The 24,240-nt window shown below is 41.5% G+C and overlaps 1 protein-coding gene across 8 annotated transcripts in view; it reads right to left on the bottom strand.

Moving 5' to 3' along the window:
- Positions 1 to 24,240, bottom strand: part of raph1a (Ras association (RalGDS/AF-6) and pleckstrin homology domains 1a) — an 85,821-nt gene that overhangs the window by 47,641 nt on the left and 13,940 nt on the right. For 5 of the 8 annotated variants that reach the window (XM_061840859.1, XM_061840858.1, XM_061840856.1 and 2 more), the window contains one exon: positions 8,307 to 8,362. The exons of the other annotated variants lie outside the window; for them this stretch is intronic. In XM_061840859.1, the coding sequence (XP_061696843.1) occupies positions 8,307 to 8,357 (51 nt within the window). In that variant the 5' untranslated portion in view covers positions 8,358 to 8,362. The remainder of the gene's footprint in view (positions 1 to 8,306; positions 8,363 to 24,240) is intronic. 8 annotated transcript variants of the gene reach the window in all.

The following is a 24,240-nucleotide window of genomic DNA, read 5'->3' as shown; positions in this document are numbered from 1 at the left end:
TCTGCGGCGCCTGACCCCCAGCTGCCTCTTTCTAATGCTGTGGCGCTGCCTGACCATCATCCGCCTCTCGCCCACCCCCCCGCAGTGCTCGGGAGCCGCCACCTCTTGTTCACGCCTCGGCGGTGCTCGACCAGCAGCAGCAGCAGCTGACTCCACCATCTCTTGCCCACGCCCCGGTGGTGCTCGACCAGTAGCAGCAGCAGCTGCGGCTGCGTCTTGGCCACACCTTGGCGGTGCTTGACCAGCAGCAGTCCAGAGAGGTGATTTCCAAAGTTGACGCATCAAAGTGACAGTCATGTTTCAAATGGCATTACTTGCCCGAAAAATTTTATTGATGAGAAATGTGGGGAGATGAAAAGGTCATGTACTTTAGTCATAAATATTTTTACCTGACTTGATTTGTTATGGAGGAATTTAGAGGATTTTGAAGTGCTCATTCCATGTTTTTTTATTTTTAAAAAATGGTGGCTGTTTGTCATGTTACAACTGCCAGAGTACCAGCTACCAGCAAGCTGGTATTCCCTTCCATGTCGACCAACATTGAATACGGAAAAGTAGTTGGTGAATTTTTCACATCATGTTTTTTTTTTTTTTATTATGCTTAGCCCTTTCTGCTTTGCATTTAAGGAAATCAGAGACCTACCAATAGCCTTTTAAGAGGGAATTACATACAAGCGGGACGTGACATCAATGACATTATCAGTGACGCAGCCTCTAAGATAAAATAATTACTGGAGGATTATTTTCAACAAAAAGGTTGATGGACAATTAACTTTGGCTTTCCGCTATCCTCACAGAGCTGCCTTCCTCCTAGTCAGGCCTTCCTGATAATATTCCAGAACCTGCAAAATTGGTGGTTTGACTTCAGCGTATCATACTGTATTAGTATGCTTTTTCACACAACTGTAACAACAACAGGAAAAGACTGCTTAAAGAGCAATGTGAAAATGGTTTGCAATTGGTTACAATATTGTTATATAATTTCACCAGTGTGTTCTTAAAAGGTCTTGATGGATGTATGATCCAGACGCTGTAATTTTAATGGACGTTTATCAAAGAAAATGAAGGAAGCAGAGCAGCAGGAGTACAGGAAGTGAAAGCCTGTGGATCCATCAACAATGATGTCACTACCCTTGAGATTGTCCAAGGGAGGATGACATCATTTCCTCTTCCTTTCCCTGCCTCTTACTTGAAGTGAGGAAGGGAGATAAATCCAGAGGGAGGTAAAAGCGAGACAAGCTGATCCCTTGTTTCCATCCACTCTTTCAGTAAAGATCAATGCATGGAGCGTTTCTCTCCAGCATTATAATTTTGATTGCTCAGCAAGCCCATGGAATATCACACACACACACACACACACACACACACACACACACACACACACACACACGAGTGCACTTAAAGACACTAGGGTGGATGTTTGCATTCATCCCATATTTGTTGCCCAAATTACCTCCTATTGTGTGTGAGAGACTTATGTCAGCCACTCCCAGGTATGCTGAGCTGATGTGTAACATGAAACAAAACACGTGCAAGGTTTTGCCTTCTATTTTGACTACTGTTGAAACAAACAAAAAGGCAGGCAATAAGGGCTTAAAATGATGAGTGACATGACATGATAAATGATGAGAAAGTGTTCACTCCACAATGCTTTCCCTCTTGTGTAGCCTTTGTTCGCTGGTATAGCTAAATGCAGTTGGCAGGGTCTTGATTATTTGGATATACATGGTAGTGGATGACCACAACCTATCCCACTGGAGATCTGAATTTTTCTCATGCATTTCACACTGCACATGAATAAAAGCGAAGTGCAATACAATGTCACTTGCATTTTGCTATATATTCACGCTAGTCAATTGTGTCACGATAAATAATAATCAAATACACCTGCAATATATTACTAAAATTTAGGGGTTAAAACGGGCTTATAAGCCAAACCGTAAAATACGAAAGTAACACAAGGCAAGAATCTGATAAAAACACTGAAATTGGTATAAATACGTGGAAAAACTCTCATCACATAAAAGCATTGCCTTATTAAAATTGAAGGTGCTTCAGACAATGGCAGAGACGATACATCATGCTGATGTAGTGATTGATACTGCACCCAAATGACTTACGATAGGATAATTGCAATTCCAATATGGTGGTGGTTTAACTTGTTCCATGACCAAACCCTTAACTCAGAACTCTCATCTCAAATCATGTTTATATAATTGGAAATGCCATTAACTTGTTCAAGCATCTGACAGATATAAACAAAAACGTTTTAAATGTGTTTTTAAGTAAGAAAAATAGCAATCTGAAGTAATGTACTTTATGAAAGTAAGATCATAATTCTAGAGAAACTAACTAAAGTTTGTGGGCAGCACAGTGATACACTTGTTTGAGCATCTGCCTCACAGTTCTGAGGACTGGTAATCAAATCCTGGCCCCACCTGTATGGAGTTTGCATGTTCCCCCCGTGCCTGTATGGGTTTTCTCCGAGCACTCCGGTTATCTCCTACATCCGCTAAACATGCATTAATTGGAGACTCTAAAGTCCCTTAGGTGTGATTGTGAGTGTGAATGGTTGTTTGATTCTGTATGCCCTGCGATTGGCTGGCAACCAGTTTAAAGTGTACTCCACCTCCTGCCCAAAGATAGCTCGGATAGGCTCCAGCGCTTCCACGACCCTTATGAGGCTGAGCGGCTCAGCTAATGGATAGGTAAACATCCATCCATCATGATTTCAAGCATTAAGTCAATTGGCATTGTGTCTCTGGTGCATGTGCTGAAGCTAAGGTGCAGTAATATGTATTTTTTTTTTTTTTTTGCAAAAGTGAATGAATGCGGTGCCTTAACCTTTCGACCTTTTGCCATATTTCAGACTTAAAATATAAAGATATAAAATTTATATTTTTTTTGTCAAGAATCAAAAACAAGTGGGTCACAACCATGAAGTGGAACGGAATTCATTTGATATTTTAAACTTTTTTAACAAACAAAAACCTGAAAAGTGGGGCGTGCAATATTATTTGGCCCCCTTCCATTAATACTTTGTAGCGCCACCTTCTGCTGCAATTACAGCTGCAAGTCACTTGGGGTGTGTCTTAATCAGTTTTGCAGTCTTCAGCTCTGCCCACAGATTCTCGATTGGATTCAGGTTTCGACTTTGACTTGGCCATTCTAACACCCAGATACGTTTATTTGTGAACCATTCCAATGTAGATTTGACATTATGTTTTGGATCATTGTCCTGTTGGAAAATAAATCTCCGTCCCAGTCTCAGGTCTTTTGCAGACTCCAACACGTTTTCTTCCAGAATGGTCCTGCATTTGGCTCCATTCATCTTCCCATCAATTTTTACCATCTTCCCTGTCCCTGGTGAAGAAAAGCAGCCCCACCATCTTCCCTGTCCCTGCTGAAGAAAAGCAGACCCAAACCATGAGGCTGCTACCACCATGTTTGACAGTGGGGATTGTGTGTTCAGGGTGATGAGTTGTGTTGCTTTTACCCCAAACATATTGTTTTGCATTGTGGCCAAAAAGTTCAATTTTGGTTTCATCTGACCGGAGCACCTTCTTCCACCAGTTCGGTGTGTCTCCCAGGTGGCTTGAGGCAAACTTTAAACAAGACTTTTTATGGATATCTATTTTATGGCTTTCTTTTGCCACTTTTCCATAAAGGCCAGATTTGTGCAGTGTATGAGTGATTGTTGTCCTATAGACTGACTCTCCCACCTCAGCTGTAGATCTCTGCAGTTCATCCAGAGTGATCATGGGCCTCTTGGCTACATCTCTGATCAATCTTTACGAGGTGAAAGTTTAGATGGACAGCCGGGTCTTGGTAGATTTGCAGTGGTCTGATACTCTTTCTGTTTCAATATGATCGCTTGCACAGTGCTCCTTCAGATATTTAAAGTTTGGGAAATCTTTTTGTATCCAAATCAGACTTTAAACTTCTCCACATTAGCATCTCGGACCTGCCTTGTGTGTTCCTTGGTCTTCATGATGCTCTCTGCACTTTAAACAGAACCCCAAGACTGTCACAAAGCAGGTGCATTTATATGGAGACTTGATTACACACTGGTGGATTCTATTGATCATCAGTCAACATTGGATCATTCAGAGAGATCCTTACTGAACTTATGGAGTGAGTTTTCTGCATTGAAAGTAAAGGGGCCGAATAATATTGCACGCCCCACTTTTCAGTTTATGTGTTAAAAAAAAGTATAAAACATCCAATAAATTTCGTTCCACTTCGCAATTGTGTCCCATTTGTTGTTGATTCTTGAGAAAAAATAAAAAGCCACCTGGGAGGCACACCAAACATGTGGAAGAAGGTGCTCTGGTCACATGAAACCAAAATTGAACTGTTTGGCCACAATGTAAAACAATATATTTGGCATAAAAGCAACATAGCTCATCACCCTGAACACACCATCCCCACTGTCAAACATAGTGGTGGCAGCCTCATGGTTTGGGGCTGCTTTTCTTCACCAGGGACAGGGAAGATGGTAAAAATTGATGGGAAGATGAATGGAGCCAAATACTGGACCATTCTGTAAGAAACCTGTTGGAGGCTGGAAAAGACCCGAGACTAGGACGGAGATTTATCTTCCAACAGGACAATGATCCAAAACATAAAGCCAAATCTACAATGTAATGGTTCACAAATAAACGTATCCAGGTGTTAGAATGGGCAAGTCAAAGTCCAGACCTGAATCCAATCGAGAATCTATGGGCAAAGCTGAAAATTGCTAATCACAAACGCTCTCCATCCAACCTCACTGAGCTCAAGCTGTTTTGCAAGGAAGAATGGGCAAAAATTTCAGTCTCTCGATGTGCAAAACTGATCGACATACCCTAAGCGACCTGCAGCTATAATTGCAGCAAAAAGTGGTGCTACAAAGTATTAATGCAAGGGGTCAAATAATATTGCAGGCCCCACTTTTCAGTTTTTTATTTGTTAAAAAAAGTTTAAAATATCTAATAAATTTCATTCCACTTCACGATTGTGTCCCACTTGTTGTTGATTGACAAAAAAAATGTAATTTTATATCTTTATGTATGAAGCCTGAAATGTGGCGAAAGGTTGAAAAGTTCAAGGGGGCCGAATACTTTCACAAGGCACTGTATGAAGTATATCCCTATACATGGCCGCATTCATATTTCCTTCGACTGCGACCAGTCGTCCTGTCCTTACAGCTGAAAAACACCCCCACAGCATGATGCTGCCACCTCCATGCTTCACTGTTGGCACACTATTGGACAGGTCACAGCTGTGCTTGGTTTTCTCCATAAATACTGATTAAGATTTTAAGGCCAAAAAGTTCTATTTTGGTCTCATCAGACCTGATTATCTTATTTCTCACGATCTTGGAGTCCTTAAAGTGTTTTTTAGTCAACTTCACGTAGGGTTTCATGTTTCTTGAACTGGGGAGAGGCTTCCATTGGGCTACTCTCTACCATAAAGCCCTGACTGGTGGAGGGCTGCATTGATGGTTGACTTTCTCGAACTTCCTTCCATCTTCTGACTGCATCTGTGGAACTCAGCCATGATGATCTTTGGATCTTTACCTCTCTCGCTAATGCTCTTCTGCCCCAATTGCTCAGTTTGGTCAGACAGACACTCTAAGAAGTGTTGTGGTTGTCCCAAACGGCTTCCATTTCAAAATTAAAGAGGCCACTAGGGTCTTAGGAACATTAAGTGCAACACAATACTTTTTTTGTAACCTTGCCCAGATTTGTGCCTTGCTACAATTTTGTCTCTGAGGTCTTCAGTCAGCTCCTATGACCTCGTGATTCTCAGTTACTCTGACATACACTGTGAGCTGCTAGGTCTTAGATAGACAGGTGTGTGGCTTTCCTAATCAAGTCCAAATAGTATAATGAAATACATCTGGACTCTAATGAAGGCTTAGAACCATCGCAAGGATGACCAGAGAAAATGGATAGCACCAGCATTGGGTCTGAATACCTATGCCTGTGTGAAATTTCAATTTGGAACAGATTACACTATTTACATGCAAAATGTGCTTCTTGGAAAAAATTCACGTTACGAAACGACTTACAGAATGGATTAATTTCTTAAGTTGAGTGTATTTCTTTGACGTACACATGGTTACTTACGTTATGCATCCAAAGCGCTGTTGCAGCCTGGCTAATGGAAGTTTCCAACCTGTCAATCACTCATACAATAATAGCCGCATTGTCCTAACCCCTGGCTTGACGCGACCCTGCCACCATGTTGTCTCACAAGCAATACTGGTTGTGTTTAGCGTGCGCTTGGAAAAGTTAATGTTAGGAAGAAAATGGTCCTCACATGCGCTTGGGGAACGTGCAATTCTGATTAAATATATCCTGCTAGGTTATATTTTCCAAAGCCTAAAACACAGTTGAAGAAGTGTCTACGATGGATTAAAGCTTGCGGAAGACCGCACGTACAACTAAATGTGAACAATATCAACAAACACAGGGCTGCATGTTTGAAGGTAAGAGGGAGAAGTATCTTCTCTGAGTTTGATTTAATTACTATAAGTGCTTTATACATTACAGGAGAACAACTTTCACTTAGTGTATCACTGACCTGCTGAATGAAGTGTGTAATGTTTTATGCCAAAGACTCTGGTTAGTGATACGTAAATGCGCAATGTCATGTAAAAGAAATGTCTATGTGCCCATTTGTATCACATCCGATTTTTAAGACAGAGTACTGGGTTCGATTACGACCCAAGTCAAACTTTTTCATCTGGTGACTACGGTACTGACTGAGTTAATCTCCACTGTTTAAATGCACTTGTAGAAAATCGAACCTAACTCACATATAAGACTTCAATGATCATCTTTCCATGTAAAAAGTACTCACCCTGCTTTACATGCATAGTATGATTCCATTATTTTATCCTGTTGGATTTCAATGTGAAGTTTGTGAAGCGTCAAACTTTTTTGCACCGATCGCCAACATTTCGCTGTAACTCTGAGATTGCGTCTTGCTCCGTCCAAAATCTTAATACCATGTATATATCCTTGCGTGAAATAGTTGAAACCTCTCTGTAGAACTCTCCTGGACAAGTCTGACGCATTTGGCAAAATATGCGATAGAGAATCGACTTTAAACCTATTTCTGTTCAGTCGCCATTTAAGCATTTGAGCAGTAAAGCTTGTGGGACATGGCAACTGTAGCTAAGGGGGTGGAGCTTTAGATCGCTAGTCGGAAAGGTCCATTAGTTTGGCTTTGTATAGACGGCACAAAACTAAATTTTTAAGCAGAAGGGCTAATTATTTAATGACACAAGACAAGGTTACGACGATAGAGGCACTTTTCATTTTGCAATATTGTGTATATTGTGACATCACTACATAGTATGACAATATTTTTTTTCCCGTATGCTTGCTAAATCAGTAACGTTGTATGTTTCCCTAACAATTTTGGAGTCAATCAGGCAATCAGGAATCGGGAAACTTACAGCCCTGAGAGCTTCAAATTAAAGTGGTAAGACTATATTTTTGTCATTTCTTGATCATTTGAATTTGCATACTTTGCTGAGTGTCTGTTCTATTTGGGGCACTTGAAACAGTCCACATCAAAGCTCATTTGATCCAGTTTATAAGTTTTTCTTTTTATCTTATCTTTTCTATTTGAATAAATGTCTCACATTTCTTTACAATGATATATTTACTGGGTGATTCATACATTTGCTTTAGTGTTTATAAGTATTTCAAGTGCTTTACTGTTATTTGGATAGCACGCTCCAGTCAGATGACAAGCTAGGTACGATGTGGGAAGTTGAAAATCAAACTTTCACAGCCACATTTGGGACAGAAGCTTGGGTCTATAATCACGATCATGCTTCTGTCAGCTGATGGGTCAAGTGATACCCTTCCATGCACTCAGTCAAATGCTATTCATGCGGTTTTACATACTGCATTAAATCAATGTTCATGTCTGTTGTGTTTTCATTATCTATTTTGTACCCTGAGGGGAAGCAAAAGGAGTTTAATCTGGGCTGATGCTCACAAGGTCGGGATGGGAGAGCCCAGCAACCAACAACACTCAGTATAACACTTGCATCACCCACATCCAATGGAATGACTGACATAAAGCACTTGGCGAACTTTGCCTGTTGTCCCTTACCAAGTCCACCTACTGCAACAACAGAGCTTGAACCAATCCAATATTTTTGTGTGCAGGTGCATACACACATGCACACACACACGATGTGGAGGGATTATTATTATACCTGATCACATTTCTTTGGTAGGCACTGCACCAGATGTAATGTTCGCTAACTGAACGACATTATATAAAAAAACTATACTTACTCTAGTTACTTTTGTAAGATGGCTTTTGAATTTCAAAGGACAGTTCATCATTATTCCTGAGGGGAAAGAAGAACTATATTAAGTTTTTGTTTTAACCAGATTGAGAATGTAGCAGTTCAACACTATTCATCCAGCAGCTGTGTACTACACAAATAATGCAAAGTCAGCAAGTGGCACTAGAGTGTGCTATGTGTGCATGTACAGTATGTCTTTCCAGCCATGCTGAGCAGGCTCGATGTGAGTCAACTAAAAGAACAGGCAACGTTAAAACCTCCCTATTGTACTTTCCTCTTGCTATGACATCATTACACAAACAGAGCAAGGCAGGCCGTCCAAAGGTAAATGTTTGTTAAAAGTCACCGGATGTGGTAACTCCAATAGGCACACTGACAAACTGTGGTGTGACTCGGTGCATGAATTAGGGAGGAGGGCTTGCAGTCACATAAGCGCCATTGCAGATCTACAACAGCAACGTCAAACACAATGTATCCCACAGCATTATCTCAATTTTCTCAGCCACGTGTTGAAAGGGAAAGCCAACCAACAGCAGTTTTAGGAAATTTAAAAAATGTATTTGTTCTATATTTTTATTTCTAATTCTGCTTAAAAAATAGGCTCACACAAAAGTTCTGCCTCAAAGTGCTGCCACTATCCCCCTCGCCTTCCCCCAAAACAAAACAAAACAAAACAAAACAAAACAAAAGATGTGCCTGGAACCGTGTTTGCACCACCGGAAACCAATTTCACACTGACAAATATTACAGTTGGACACAGTCTAGGACCACTGATAAACTTTGTAAAACAAACAAAGCAACATCTCTAAGTGATCATTAAAACATCACTAGCTGTTTCACCTGCACATCTAACGGTACAATTCTTAGCACGTGTGGAGCAGGCGCTGCAATTATAGGACACTTGATGGTTATTATGCATGCGAGATGATGTAAATGTACTTGTGCTGACTTATTCACTTGGTGTGAGGGCACTCATTCATTACGATAAATCCCCCACACTTGCACTATTTCTATAGATGTTGAGAATTTACATAGCCTCTCCCACCACAGGTTAGTTGCACAGTCAGGTCCACTACCTCTGTCCTGCATGTTGCCCCTCGTGACATTGTTCTGTTCGGTCCTATTCCTGTTCTGTCCTTCCTTCATAGGGTGCAGCCTGCCAGCACTATACAGCATTCAAATCAATGTGTCAAAATAGGTTGATAAAAATGCAGCCCTATGGGAGCAGAAGCCAAGAGCAATCTGTAGGCCGGTCCCAAACCTGGCTAAATGCAGCGGGTTGCATCAAGAAGGGCATCAGGCTTAAAACTCTGCCTAACAAATATGAGTGTTTATCTAACTCTCTATCTTTGGCATATGGACACTGTAACCAGAAGTGATTGAGGCACTTGTGCTGGTGTGAGGAATAAAGGAAGAAAGAAGCCACATGAGAAACTGAAAGCATTGTGTCGACGTCAGGTGGGTGCGACGAGACAGGACGATAAGGAAGTGAGCTAGAGAGGCTGGGAAGTGAAATAAATGTCACCCACGTTAAAAAGTACAGTTGGACTCACGTCTATGTTATTCAATAACATGACAGCAATATCATAACATGGTGTCAGAGTGACAGAAGCATAACTACGGACTCACGGGAAAGAAAAAAAAAACTAACTCACTGGGAAAAAAAAAAACGAACGAAGACAACGAGGAGGCATTCGGTGTTCCAACTCACCCAATTTACCAGATGTGTGGTAGAGATTCAAGCCATACGCCGAACTCATCTTCACAGCACCGCTTAAAAACAGAGCTGAAAAGGAAAAGGGCAGTTTCCTCCTGCTGCGGATCGGCGAAAAAGGACCAGATACGTGGACACTGACCGGAGACAAACATAACTTGCTAAAAATTTCATACGAAAAATTCTCAGATTACCTCATTCCGAAAGCAAACTCCATAATTGCTAGATATAAGTTTTACGAGAAGGCACAAGGTAATTGTGAGTCATGTGAGCACCTAACTCAAGCTGTTGCTTGAAGACTATAACTACACAAACAGCCATGAAATCAGAGACCGTTTACTTTTGGCTACCAACTCACCGAGTGTGCATGAATAGTTACTCAGTCAGGGGCCAGCGCTCACACTCGAAAAAAGCGATTGGCATAGCCCACTCCCACGAGTTAACAAAAGTGCAGCTAAACGCTACGGCTAGTGACAGCCACGGCTAGCGACAGCCACGAGGTTCATGTTATCCACCGCAAACCTGGAAAGGAAAGTTTCACTGCGGGTGCTAATAAGCATATTGCTAGCCCAAAGACCTCCAGAAAAATATGTAACAACTGTGGAAGATACCACAGTAAATGAATGCCCAGCAAAAGGTAAATAATGCCTGAAGTGTCAGATCCCTTTTTCTGTCCGTTCTTACATCCATAAGCCACACAATGAAATACCACGATGAAAAGGCCGTAAGACACTTATAAGCAAGCCGATATTGACAAAAAGATCACTAAAGCACACATGATTTATTGTAGTTTTTCCGTCGAGTGGGCGCGGTAAACAAAACGTGACGTCACGTGAAAAGTATCTATTGGACAATCTGAAAGGAAAAAAAAGAATAAGATACTGGATTTTAGTAATTTACTTTCTCTATCTTTCTTACAGCTAGTTTCCTGACTTTTGTTGTCTCCTCTTGATCCGGAATAAAAGGGATACAGATTCTCCTTTGAGTATGGCCTAACAGCCGAACAGGACAAAAGAACAAAAAAAAACAAAAACATAAATATGAGTGAGCTGAATGGTAGTTTGTGTTTTACTTTGCCATGGCCTCATGTAACTTCTCCCACATCTGTTTTTCTAATTACTACAACCAATGAAGTTGCCATTCACTTTTGTCTGAAACAAGCAACCCCCTACTTGTCTTCCAGATAAGACATTGTTGACACAAATCCAGCCTGCTGTCTCTAATGTTAAGTTTTTGGAAACATTCATCTTATATTCCTTGTCTCCAACCTTTCCTCTGACCCTCAATGAAATTCCTTCAGAAAAGGTGGTGTAACCTCTTCTGTGTGCTCACACCTCTACCCCAAAAGTTGAAAGCCTCGGGACTGGGCTGGGGGGCTTAGATCAGTTGCCAGGTCGTCGTTTGCTGACTCAGCAGAAATCAATAACGCTTCATTGAACCGTCACAATTCATTTAGTCAAAATATCATCCAGGCAGACTCAGTGGTAAAAATTGCTTCTGACCTTTTCTTTCACTTTTAGAGGGAAACCACACACAAATAGGGGGAAGAAAGTGTATCACGTCAATGGTAAGTTGGAAAAGTAGACACATAAACCATTACAATACAAAACACAAAAAGGGCTGGATAAAATCATTAGGCTGATCACAGTAGCTTCACACTGACTGAATGACTGATCCACATGTTTAAAGTTCAATAAAGAGGTAAAGTACATTATATTCGAGTTAATGACACTAGTCAACTTGTTGTGCTTCAGGGGTTACTCTTGGAGATGGTTTAGTTTCGGGCTTGGCACTGAGCTTGTGACACTATATTTCCTAAAAAATATTACTCTGTTACAAAAAAAGCATTTGGAAGAATTGGGTAATGATGCAACAAATCTGCTTATAGTTGCATATTTGCTGTTTTTGGGGGATGGTCAAAACACTTCTATGCCAAAGTTCGGGTGATGTGTTATACTGTTTAATAAATTTAACATGCACTTGTCAGTGTTTTCAGCGAACCGATTTATTCACTAAACTTTGAAGGACTAATATTTGTTCTTAGAATACTGCATTGTGACGTATATAATTACTGCCTGTCAACATTTTTTTTTCTATCTTCCCTTTCTTCTGGATGAGATGAGATGTGTCATATTCAAGGCAAAATAACTTCTTTGATAAACTTGGCCTAGTGAATGAATGGGAAAGCCTAAAGTTTTGCTTTTGTTTTCATCAAAAAGCCAACATTTTCTACGCTTGACAGCTTCTGTGTTGCTGCAAAAGACCATTATAAAACCACTACATTCTTTCAAACAAGCCAAAAGTCTGGGGAGCGCTCAAGATACAGGACATCAAAGTGGTGATTGTGTGTCCTCAATGAGGAATTTATTTATTGGCGTCTTCCAGGTCCACAATTATTTCACAGTTCATGTAACATTTTCAGGGCTGTGGGATACAGTGTGTACGGAAATTATTCAGCCACCTTACAGTTTTAGGTCTTTGTTATATTGCACTTGTTCTTTCTTTCAGCTTGTCCCGTTAGGGGTCGCCACAGCGTGTCACCTGAGATGAACGCTCATATTTTTTTGGCAAAGTTTTACGTCATAGGCCCTTCCTCATTTCATAAGAACATTGAAGTTATTTTTTCCATCATCATTAATGTAAATAGAGCATCACATATTGACAGAAAAAGAATTATTTAAACTTGTGTGGTTTTATTCAAAAAGAAAAATTGAAATATCACAAGTTTTCAGACCCTTTGCTTTGACACTCATATTTAACAGGTACTGTTCATTTCTTCTGATCATCCTTGAGATGGTTCTACACCTTCACAGGAGTCTAGGTCTGTTTGATTATACAAATGGGCCTCGATGAGAAAAGCCACACACCTGTCTATATAAGATCTTAAAGGTCACAGTGCATGTTAAAGCAATTGAAAATAATGAGGTCAAAGGAATTGATGAGCTCAAAAGACAAACTGTGGCAATGTAAGCACAGAGGCTTTCAAAATCTTTAAATAGAAAACATTCGGGACGGACCAGAACCCTTCCTGGAGCTGGCTGCTTGGCCAAACTAAGAATTCGGGGAGAAGAGCCTTGGTGAGAGAGTTGAAGAAGAACACAAATATCACAGTGGCTGAGCTCCAAAAATGCAGTCGGGAGATGGGAGGAAGTTCTAGAAAGTCAACCATTACTGCAGTCCTCCACCAATCGGGGGTTTATGGCAGAGTGGCCTGACGGAAGCCGCTCCTTAGCGCAAGACACATGAATGCCCGCATGGAGTTTGCAGTTTACAAAAAAAAAAAAAAAAAAAACATCCTAAAGAACTCCAGTATGGTGAGAAATAAGATTCTCTGGTCTGATGAGCTAAAGATAAAACAATTTGGCCTTAATTCTTAGCAGTAAGTGTGGAGAAAACCAAACACTGTTCATCGCTTGTCCAATACAGCCACAACAATGAAGCAAGGTGGTGGCCGCATCATGCTAAGGGGGTCTTTTTCAGCTGCAGGAAAGGGATGACTAGTTGCAATCAAAGAAAAGATGAATACAGACAAGTAAATAGATATCCCGGACAAAAACCTTCTCCAGAGTGCTCAGGACCTCAGACTGGGCCAAATATTAATTTTCCAACAAGACAATGACCCGAAGCACGCATCTAAAACAACAAAGGAATGGTTTCTGAACAACTCTGTGACTGTTCTTGAATGGCCCATTCAAATCCTTGACTTAAATCAACTTCATCTCTGGAGAGACCTGAAAATGGCTGCCCACCAACGTTCACCATCCAACCAGGAAAGGTGGCGGATCCTAAAATCCAGGGGGAAAATGGGAAAAAACGTGTTGCATCATTCCCCAAAAAAGATACATGACTGTATTTTCCCAAAAGAATGAATACTGAATACTTATGGCTGTGTGAAATTTCCGTTTTTCCTTTTTAATCTGTAAAAATGACAATTCAGTTTTGTTTCTGTCAATATCTGGTTCTGTGTGTACATGCACATAAACAAGGAAAAAAAGCACGATATTAGCAAATGGCTGTGATAAAACAAAGTGGAAAACTTTTCATACCCACTGTACATTTGTGCGACTACAAACCGCCAGTCAATAAGAGGTCAACAAGGTGCATAGTTTCAACAGGTAAAGGATGAAATGATAGAAAACCAACCACCTCCAAATTACCAGGTGCCAATTTTAGGTGAATTACAAGTTGAAGGAAGTCCTTATAAAAAGGGAGAAAAAAAAAAAGGCAAATTTTTGAAAATTATGTTTAATCCCCCCCTTCCAAAACAGCAAAACACCATGCAACATAACACAAAAAATATATTTGTCACAATTACATAAGAAACGCGACACAGCATAGCAAATGTTTTTTTAAATGAGTGACTGACAGTCACATAGAATCATTCCTAACCATCGATCCATTCATTTTCTGAACCGCTTATCCTCACAAGGGTTGGGGAGTGCTGGAGCACATCCCAGCTGTCATCAGGTAGAAGGCGGGGTACACCCTTAACTGATTGCCAGCTAATCGCGGGACACATGGAAACAGGCAACAATCACACTAAAGACAACACCTTGGGGCAATTTAGAGTCTACAATTAATGCATGTTTTTGGGATGTGGGAAGAAAGCGGAGTGCCTGGAGAAAACCCATGCAGGCACGGGGAGAACACGCAAACTCCACAGAGGTGGGGCCGGGATTGAAACCCTATTCCTCAGAACTGTGAGGCCAAGGCTCTCTAGCTGTTCCACCGTGCCCCCTCATTATTATACTATTATAGAGTAATTCAGTATCTTGGGGAAAAAAGAAGAAGCTCACAATTGTCCAGATTGGGATGTTGTCCTGTCCTGATCCATGTTTATGTTGCCCTGGTTTAAATTTCAACAAGAATTACAGAGGAAGCAGAATTATGGCCCAAGTATGTTCATCAACAAAACTAAAATGACACAATTGGAATGAACTGATGACTCTGAATCTAAGGTGTCATCTGTCTGGGGGTGGGGTGTTCACTGACCAGCACATAAATGGGAGATATGCGTTTTGTTCAGCCTGGGGCATCCACACAGTGAATGAATGTGTGTGTGAGTGTGTTGCGTGTAACTGAGAAGCTTGAGCACAAAGGTGGTAGATGCCCCTTCCCCTGGCCCCTGTCAAACACACAGGTACTGTAGTCTGGTGGGAGCTGAAGGTTACAGGAATCAAATCCATGCCCTGCAGATGTCTTCCACAGTCTCCAAAATATTTACATGACCTTTTTGTTATAAGATACAAGACTAGACAGTATTTAAGCCTTGTGACACTGCATTATCAGCTGTCCCTTGCAAGTCCCGAACGGATTCTGACTGACACAAGCTTGATGATATTAATGATGTAAAACCAGGGTTACCCATCTACCACTTTTCAATTGATCATTTTAGGAAAGAAAAAAACAGGGATAACTGTTGTTGGTATGATAAAGAACATTTGATTACTGAATAAAAAAAATAAATTACTGATATCACAAATATTACTATCTGCTCTTCTCGCTTGACACAAACAACTGCATCTCAAGGCATTCAGCTATCAAACTCCTAAAGTTCCCAGATGACACCACAGTCATTGGTCTCATCAACAGCGAGTCTGCGTGTTGACAGGAAGTGGCAAGCCAAAATTAAGTGTTAATTACATTAAAGGTCCACTGTCATGAAATGCATGACTTTAGTACGTAACTAATGAAAAAACGGCAGCCGGGATCACAACAAAACATGATTTTGAAGTATACAGCTTTTTGTAACTCCTGGCATGAAAATCCTCTCAAGGGATTTGTTTTCGAGAAGAAGCAGGACATAACGTACACAGCAGTAGCCCACTCAAGCAGTCTCTCTGTTTATACTAGTTTTACCTGCTGGAAGGTAGCTTGTTGTTCCTTCATGTTAGCCAAAATGCCGGCTTGTTGTATTGCTGGATATTGCTCGAACACTCCGGAGGATGGATTCGCTCTTCATACTTTTCCAAAAGATTCGCTTTGTCGTGAAAAATGGATTGTATAGGTGCAAAGTACGAGAGCTTTGTGGGTGCCAAATGACAGGTAGGTGTGTGTATACAGCTACTAAAAAAAAAACAACAATAGTGGGGGGGGGGGGGCGTAATCCGTAAATCAGGGGTGCTAAGTATGTCGATGTGCGCATCGGAAGGCTTCCGTGCAGCAGCTCCTTAAGGACAGCGTCCACAGGCCTTGTAGCTCGCCGCCGGCCTTGTCGACAAGGCCGAGCCAGCCGCCTTGTCGGCCGGCATGCCTCATCACAGCGTCGGGCCGGGATGGCTCGTCACAGCGGCGGGCCGCGGTGGCTCTTCTCTGCCGTGGAAGTGGATGGGACGGGAAGGCAGTTTAGCCCTGGTGTCGTCGTTGCTGGCGGGCGGCGGTGTTTTTATCACCGCTGCATGGAGGTGGATCGGGCGGGGAGGTGGTTTGGCCGTGATCCGCATATCATCTAAATATAGCTCGAAACAATAGGATAATATTCCCCCGGTCACTTCATTCGTTTGTGAGATATTCTCTTCTTCAAAAAAAAGTTTCCGTGTCAGAAGGGGCATGTTCGTCTCCCGTAGTAGGGGCCACGGTGTGTTTTCAATGGCGTATGCCCGGGGTGACATCACAGGCAGGGGATACAGCCAATATGGCGACGACTTGGATGTCGTATACACCTCCGCAACTTTGCGCATGGATGACTCGCTCTCCGCTCGTATTTATTTTATTTTATCATATACACATTGAAGGGAATAATGTTATAGGTATTGTTCATGATGTAACCCGGTTAAAAGTTGGTACAGGTAAAATTTCAGTATAATAGAGAAGCAATTAGGTTATAGGTTTTCTTTATACAATGTCGGGGAATATCTGTTAAACTGTGTGTGCTGACTGTATTTTCTTTTGGAGGGATTTGTATTTAAACGTGTTTGATTCATTTGTGAAAAAGAAATACTTTTGTTTGCCACTTTATTGTTGTAACCATTGTTTAAGGAGGACAAAAAGTGACGTTTTGAGGAGATGCGAGAGAGGGAGAGGGAGAGAGAGAGAGAGAGAGAGAGAGAGAGAGAGAGAGAGAGAGAAGAGAGAGAGAGAGGAGAGAGAGAGAGAGAGAGAGAGAGAGAGAGAGAGAGGAAGCTGGACGGTGTGAGGCGAGGGCGTACGAGTGGTTGTGGGAGGACAATGAAAGGAGAAAGGAAGTGAACGGTGGACATTTATCAAAAGTTGATCAATGTGTTCAACAAGGACTGTTGAAAGTTCAACTGGGATAGCGTGTCGTTTGAGTGGACTACTCAATTCACGCCGTAATGTGGTGGAGTTAGCCGCTACCACAGGGGCTAAATGCACGCATGGGACTTGGCTTGGGCGCTAGCAACCGGCTAACGCTAGCCCGCAAGGCCTGTGTTGGACCACGTGGAAGATGAGGATGCTAGCGTCGAGCTAACGCGGCTAGCGAGGCCTATGTTTGGACTTCAAGGAAGAAAGAAAGGATAGGACCGTGAGGACGCCGGAGAGCGCAAAAGCCAACTTCACCTCTCTTCACTCCTGCCTTCGGAAGCACCGGTGACATTGGGGTTTGAATTTCTTTTGCTTGCCGGCTATATTCATATTTGTTTGGGCCCTTAGCTTAGCATGTGAGCATTGTGTGCCTGTTATATTGACTTTGTTTATGTCACTGTTGTGTATACATGTTTGATTTTCCTTTGTTATTAAATGTTCACACTTTTACATAACCAGGTGTATTATTTGACTATCAGCAAGACAGTTAAAATAGTGGTGAGTTTATTCGGTAGCTTGATTATTTAAATTAGGATAATATTAATTCATAAGGGAAATATTTCAGAGACTTTTTGAAAGAGAATTAAATGCACAAGTAAAGAGTAAAATTATAATAGACATTTAGAGTAATTACCATTGAGTTAATTTATTAGAAATCAGGTGGCTACTTCGTCGAAGTATTTTATACTAGAGAGGTGCGACAATGACATTATCTCTTTTGTTTATAGGGATGACACTTTGGCTTTAAATAATGAGCTAGTGAGCTAAGGAGCTCACTCGAGCACGGCAGAGTCGTTTAAAAGGTGATCAACTCGCTTTGAGTTTTTGTCCGAGTCACTACATAATAGACACGTGAAAGTTAACTGTTTATTAACCCTAACGACAGCTGCACACATTATTCAGCCAGAAGTAGTATAGACATGAGCTTACAGCTTTCAATAGAACGAATTTGAATGGGAGGTGAAGGACTGTCTCCAGCGATCTCAGTGGACACGCCCACACAGTTGAGGTTGGCCTTTATTTTTCATGATTTCAGAGCCTCATGTTTGCTACATGGGGATGCAGTTATTGGAATTCGGCAGGCTTCTTTGAAAATATTTTTTTTACAGTGAAGAAAATAAGTATGTGAACACCCTGCCATATTGCAAGTTCTCCCACTTAGAAATCATGCAGGGGTCTGATATTTTCAACATAGGTGCATGCATGTCCAATGTGAGAGAGATAATCTAAAAAGAAAAATACAGAAATAACAATGTATGATTTTTTAACGATTTATTTGTGCCATACCGCTGCAAATAAGTATTTGAACACTTGAGAAAACCATGTTAATATTTGGTGCAGTAGCCTTTGTTTCCAATTAAAGAGTTCAAATGTTTCCTACAGTTGTTCACCAGGTTTGCACACTGCATGTTGGATTTTGGCCCACTCGCCCACACAGATCTTCTCTAGATCAGACAGGTTTCTGGGCTATCGCTGAAAAACACGGAGTTTCAGCTTCCTCTAAAGACTTTCTATTGGGTTTAGGTCTGGAGACTGGCTCGGCCACGGCAGAACCTTGATATGCTTCTTACGGAGCAACTCCTTGGTTTTTCTGACTGTGTGCTTCAGGTCATTGTCATGTTGAAAGACCCAGCCACGACTCATCTTCAATGATATGACTGTGGGAAAGAGGTTGTTCCCCAAAATCTCACAATACATGGCCACGGGCATTCTCTCCTTAATACAGTGCAGTCGTCCTGTCCCATGTGCGGGAGAAACACCATCAAAGCATGGTGCTACCACCCCCATGCTTCACAGTTGGGATGGGGTTCTTGGGATGGAACTCATCATTTGTCTTCCACCAAACACCGTTAGTGGAATTATGACCAAAAAGTTCCATTTTGGTCTAATCTGACCACAAAACTTTCGCCCATGACTCCTCTGTATCATCCTAATGGTCATTGGCAAACTTAAGATGGGCCTTTACATGTGCTGGTATAAGCAGGGGAACCTTCCGTGCCATGCATGATTTCAAACGATTATGGTTTAATGTATTAGCAACAGTCACCTTGGAAACGGTGGTCCGAGCTCTTTTCATTGACGACACCCTGTTGTGCAGTCCTGGGCTGATTCTTTACCTTTCGAAGGATCATTGAGACCCCACGAGATGATATCTTGCATGGGGCTCCACTCCGATTGAGATTGACCGTCATGTTGAGCTTCTTCCATTTTGTAATGATTGCTCCAACAGAGGTGGCACGGTGTCACAGCTGGTAAAGCCTTGGCCTCACAGTTCTGAGGACACGGGTTCGATCCCGGTCTGCCCTGTGTGGAGTTTGCATGTTCTCCCCGTCCGTGCCTGTGTGGGTTTTCTCCGGGCACTCCGGTTTCCCCCCACATCTCAAAAACATGCAACATTAATTGGACACTCTAAATTGCCACTAGGTGTGATTGTGAATGTGGTTGTTTGTCTCGATGTGCCCTGCGATTGGCTGGCAACCAGTTCAGGGTGTACCTGCTTCCTGCCCGTTGACAGCTGGGATAGGCTCCAGCACTGCCTGCGACCCTGGTGAGGATAAGCGGCAAAGAAAATGAATGGATGGATGCTCCAACAGTTGATGTTTTTTCACCAAACTGCTTGACAATTTCTCCATAGCCCTTTCCAGCCATGTGGAGTTGTATGATTTTGTCTGTGATGTCTTTGGACCGCTCTTTGATCTTGGCCATGTTACAAGTTTGAATCTTACTGATTGTATGGGGTGGACAGATTTCTTTATGCGGCTAACGACCTCACACAGGTGCATCTGATTCAGGATAATACATGGAGTGGAGGTGGACTTTTAAAGGCGGACTAACAGGTCTTTGAGGGTCAGAATTCTAGCAGATAGACAGGTGTTCAAATACTTATTTGCAGCTGTATAACACAAAAAAATAGTTTAAAAAAAATAATCATACATTGTGATTTCTGGAGTTTTCCTTTTTCTCTCACTGTGGACATGCACCTATGATGAAAATTTCAGACCCCTCCATGATTCCTAAGTGGGAGAACTTGCAATATAGTAGGGTGTTCAGATACTTATTTTTTTATTATTTACTTATACTTATTTTCTTCACTATATATATATATATATATATATATATATATATTATATATATATATATATATATATATATATATTCTAATATTTTTGAAAATATATGAGCATTCATTAAACAAATTCCATTACTGATAGGTCATGGCCCGGGCTAACTACGTCCGCGCCCGGCACTGTTAATCTGCAAGGCGTAGGGAGAAATTCAGATAATAAAGGTAGTGGTGGGGGAGAGTGTTGCTCGGCAGCATAGGTTGGTGGTGTGTAGGATGACTCTAGTAGCAGGTAGGAAGATTAAGAAGACAAAAGGTAGAGCATTGTGTCTTTGTAGACCTTGAGAAAGCCTTTGACAGAGTACCAAGAGAGGAACTGTGGTATTGCATGCGCAAGTCTGGTGTGGTGGAGAAATATGTTAGAATAGTACAGGACGGCAGCAGAACAGCGGTAAGTTGTGCCGTAGGTGTGTCAGAAGAATTTAAGGTGGAAGTGGGACTGCATCAGGGATCCGCGCTGAGCCCCTTCCTGTTTGCGGTACTAATAGATAGGTTGACAGATGAGGTTATACTGGAAACCCCTTGGACTGTGATGTTCGCAGATGATATTGTGATCTGCAGTGAAAGCAGAGAGCAGAGGAACAATTAGAAAGATGGAGGAACGCACTGGAAAGGAGAGGAATGAAGATTAGCCAAAGTAAAACAGAATATATGTGCATGGATGAGAGGGGCGGAGGACGAAGAGTGAAGCTCCAGGGAGAAGAGCTAGCAAGGCTGGACGGATTTAAATACTTGGGGTCAACAATACAGAGCAACAGAGAGTGTGGTAAGGAAGTGAAGAAATGGGTCCAAGCGCGGTGGAACAGTTGGCGGAAGGTGTCTGGTGTTCTATGTGACAGAAGAGGTTCCGCTAGGATGAAGGGCAAAGTTTATAAAACAGTGGTGAGTCCGGCCAGGATGTAGGCATTAGAGATGGTGGAACTGAAAAAAACCACAGAAGGCAGAACTGGAGGTAGCAGAAATGAAGATGCTGAGGTTCTCGCTTGGAGTCAACAAGTTGGATAGGATTCGAAATTAGCTAATTAGAGGGACAGCCAAAGTTAGATATTTTGGAGACAAGGTTAGAGAGAGCAGACATTGATGGTTTCAACATGTCTAGAAGCAAGAGAGTGAGTTTTTTGGTCGAAGGGTGCTGAAGATGGAGCTGCCAGGCTAAACATGTACAGATTACAGACGGTGGAACTGAAGAAACAGGAAGCAGAACTGGACGTAGCAGAAATGAAGATGCTGAGGTTCTTGCTTGGAGTGAACAGGTTGGATAGGATTAGAAATTAACTCATTAGAGGGACAGCCAAAGTTGGATATTTTGGAGACAAGGTTAGAGAGAGCAGACTTGGTTTTGACATGTCTAGAGGCAAGAGAGAATGAGTTTTTTGGTAGAAGGGTGCTGAAGATGGAGCTGCCAGGTTAAACAGCGAGAGGAAGACCAAAGAAAAGGTTGATGGATGAGGACAGTGGGTTTTAGAGAGGAAGATGCACGAGATAGGCTTAGATGGAAAAAAATGACAATGGGACAAGCCAAAAGGAAAAGAAGGCGGCTCTTTTGAAAATCACATTTTCTGAGGTTTGCCAAATTGAGATTTTTTGAGTCTTTGGTGGGTCTTGAACACAATTAACTTCAATGCAAAGAACGTTTTTTTTTCCATCATGATTTTACGTTTTAATTCAACACTATCCATCTTCAGGTGTTTGGACCTTGGTCACCAGGGGGCAGTATAATACATAACTGTACAAAGAGTATACTGTTGGGGGTTTTCCAAAAAACAAACGAAAAAAACCAAACATGTGACCTCTAATATTATACAGTATGTATTATATCTCTATCTCACAGGATGCGTTTCCACGCTGAGCCACATCGGCCACAAATTACTACTGTTCATCTGGGTCAGAGTCTGACCAGAACACATGAGACAAAAGTGGGAACAAATAGAGATGGAATTTGGAACCAGTCTATTTTTCTTCCCGTTTAATCTCAGTATATTGCTACTAGGATTTGGTACAGAAACAGTCAGGTATGGAAATGTGAATTTAATGTCAGTAGAGATGACATGGGGTTTGACTCATCTAAACACCGTCCGACTGGCTCCAGTTCCAACAAGTCCTAAAGACTCACCTCATACCACTAACAAACAACCTGAACTTAAGATCATGTAAGTTAGTCCTCCAGGACAGGTGGTGCTGCAGTGGCTACTAATGTAACAAAACGGCAAGTTTCTGGTGAAAACATTACTTATTCAAGACTCAATCATCAACCTTATGTTAATGCAAGAACAGGTGGAGTAAGGTTTTCCCAGGCATCCACTGAACGAGAAGATGAAAACAGAATTCAATGGAAGTTGACCCAAGTGCATTCCATTTAACTACTGGATGAAAACAAGAATAAGAATGCCCAACTAGTGGGTAACTTAAATAAATAATTTTCATTTTGTTTATCTATTTTAAAATCATTTTTAAAGATATATTTCATCTTTCATTCATTGTACCATTTTATGATATTTTACTAATTCAAGTGTATATTCTGCTTATCTTGTTCAGGGTCGCAGGGCACTGAAGCCTATCCCAGCTGACTTTGCCAAAAGGCAGACCACACACTGAACTAGTCACCAGTCAGTCAAAAGGCTCATATAGACACAAACAACCACTCCCACTCACATTCACATCGTCACTGAATGCACACTATCAGTGACTTTGATTGAATCACTGACTAATATGCATATAAAAGAAATATTTGTATATTATAATTGAAGCTGGAATTTAAAGAAGAGAGTGGTTAGACACACATTTCTAGGGCCTGGGTTTAAAATCCCAGCTCCGCCTGTGTGGAGTTTGCATACGTTCCCTGTGGCTGCTTGGTTTTTCTACGGGGTCCTTCCACACCCCTGAAAAATTGCATTAATTGGGGACTCTAAATTGGCCTTAGGTATAATTGTGAGTGCGCCTGGTTGTTTGTCTCCATGTGCCCTGCGATTGGCTGGCCATCAGTTCAGGGTCAAGCCTGCCTCCTGCCCAGAGATAGCTTCGATAGGCTCCAGCACTCCCACGACCCTTGTGAGGATGAGTTGCTCAGATAATGGATGGATGGAAAAAGAAGACTAATATGGAGAACTGTCGCAAATTGGTAAGAACCGCAGAAGAACAAATAAGAACAAATGTGGAATCAGGACTATGGAGCTGCATAACATTCTTATGAAACAATACGCATTTGCACATCATGCAAGATTTACTTGAATACTGTGCAGTGAATTTACAATGTGCCATGAAAGTTCACACTTTCCATTTATCTGAATGAATCTGACTCAGTGGGTAGTGTTGTTTTGGATAGCAACATATTTTTAAAAGGCTCAGCAGTTAAAAAATATCTAAGACATGAGAATTATATTCACTAGTACCGTTTGTTTCTTGAAATGGGAAAGGTCTTAAGTGGATTATAGTCTACGTCTCATGAACTCTGCGCCAAGTCCAAGGTGGCATGTTAACAAGTTACCATGGAAAACGTGTTAAAACTCAAAACTGGATTGACGCTGAAAATAGTGGTATATCAGTGTTGGCTGCAGGAGCAATCCCTTCGTCTTTAATTAAAAAAAAAAACCTTGATAAAATTTCATCCTAAAAAGCGATAGCATTAAACTATTGAATACATTGACCTCACTGATACAATACATTCATTTCACAGCATCTTATAACATATGGACAATGTAGAGAGTCCTGCCATCTCCCACCTGCTGATTCCTAATGCATTGGCATGGAGTGTATGAGAGGGACAGCCAATATTTAGGAAGATACAATTAATTTAGCAGCAGGAATTTTTGCAGGGAAGGA

This window comes from Syngnathoides biaculeatus, chromosome 14, assembly GCF_019802595.1.
Source record: "Syngnathoides biaculeatus isolate LvHL_M chromosome 14, ASM1980259v1, whole genome shotgun sequence".
Lineage (NCBI taxonomy): Eukaryota > Metazoa > Chordata > Actinopteri > Syngnathiformes > Syngnathidae > Syngnathoides > Syngnathoides biaculeatus.
Note: the sequence above shows the minus strand (reverse complement) of the source record. Positions and strands in the feature narration are given on the sequence as shown.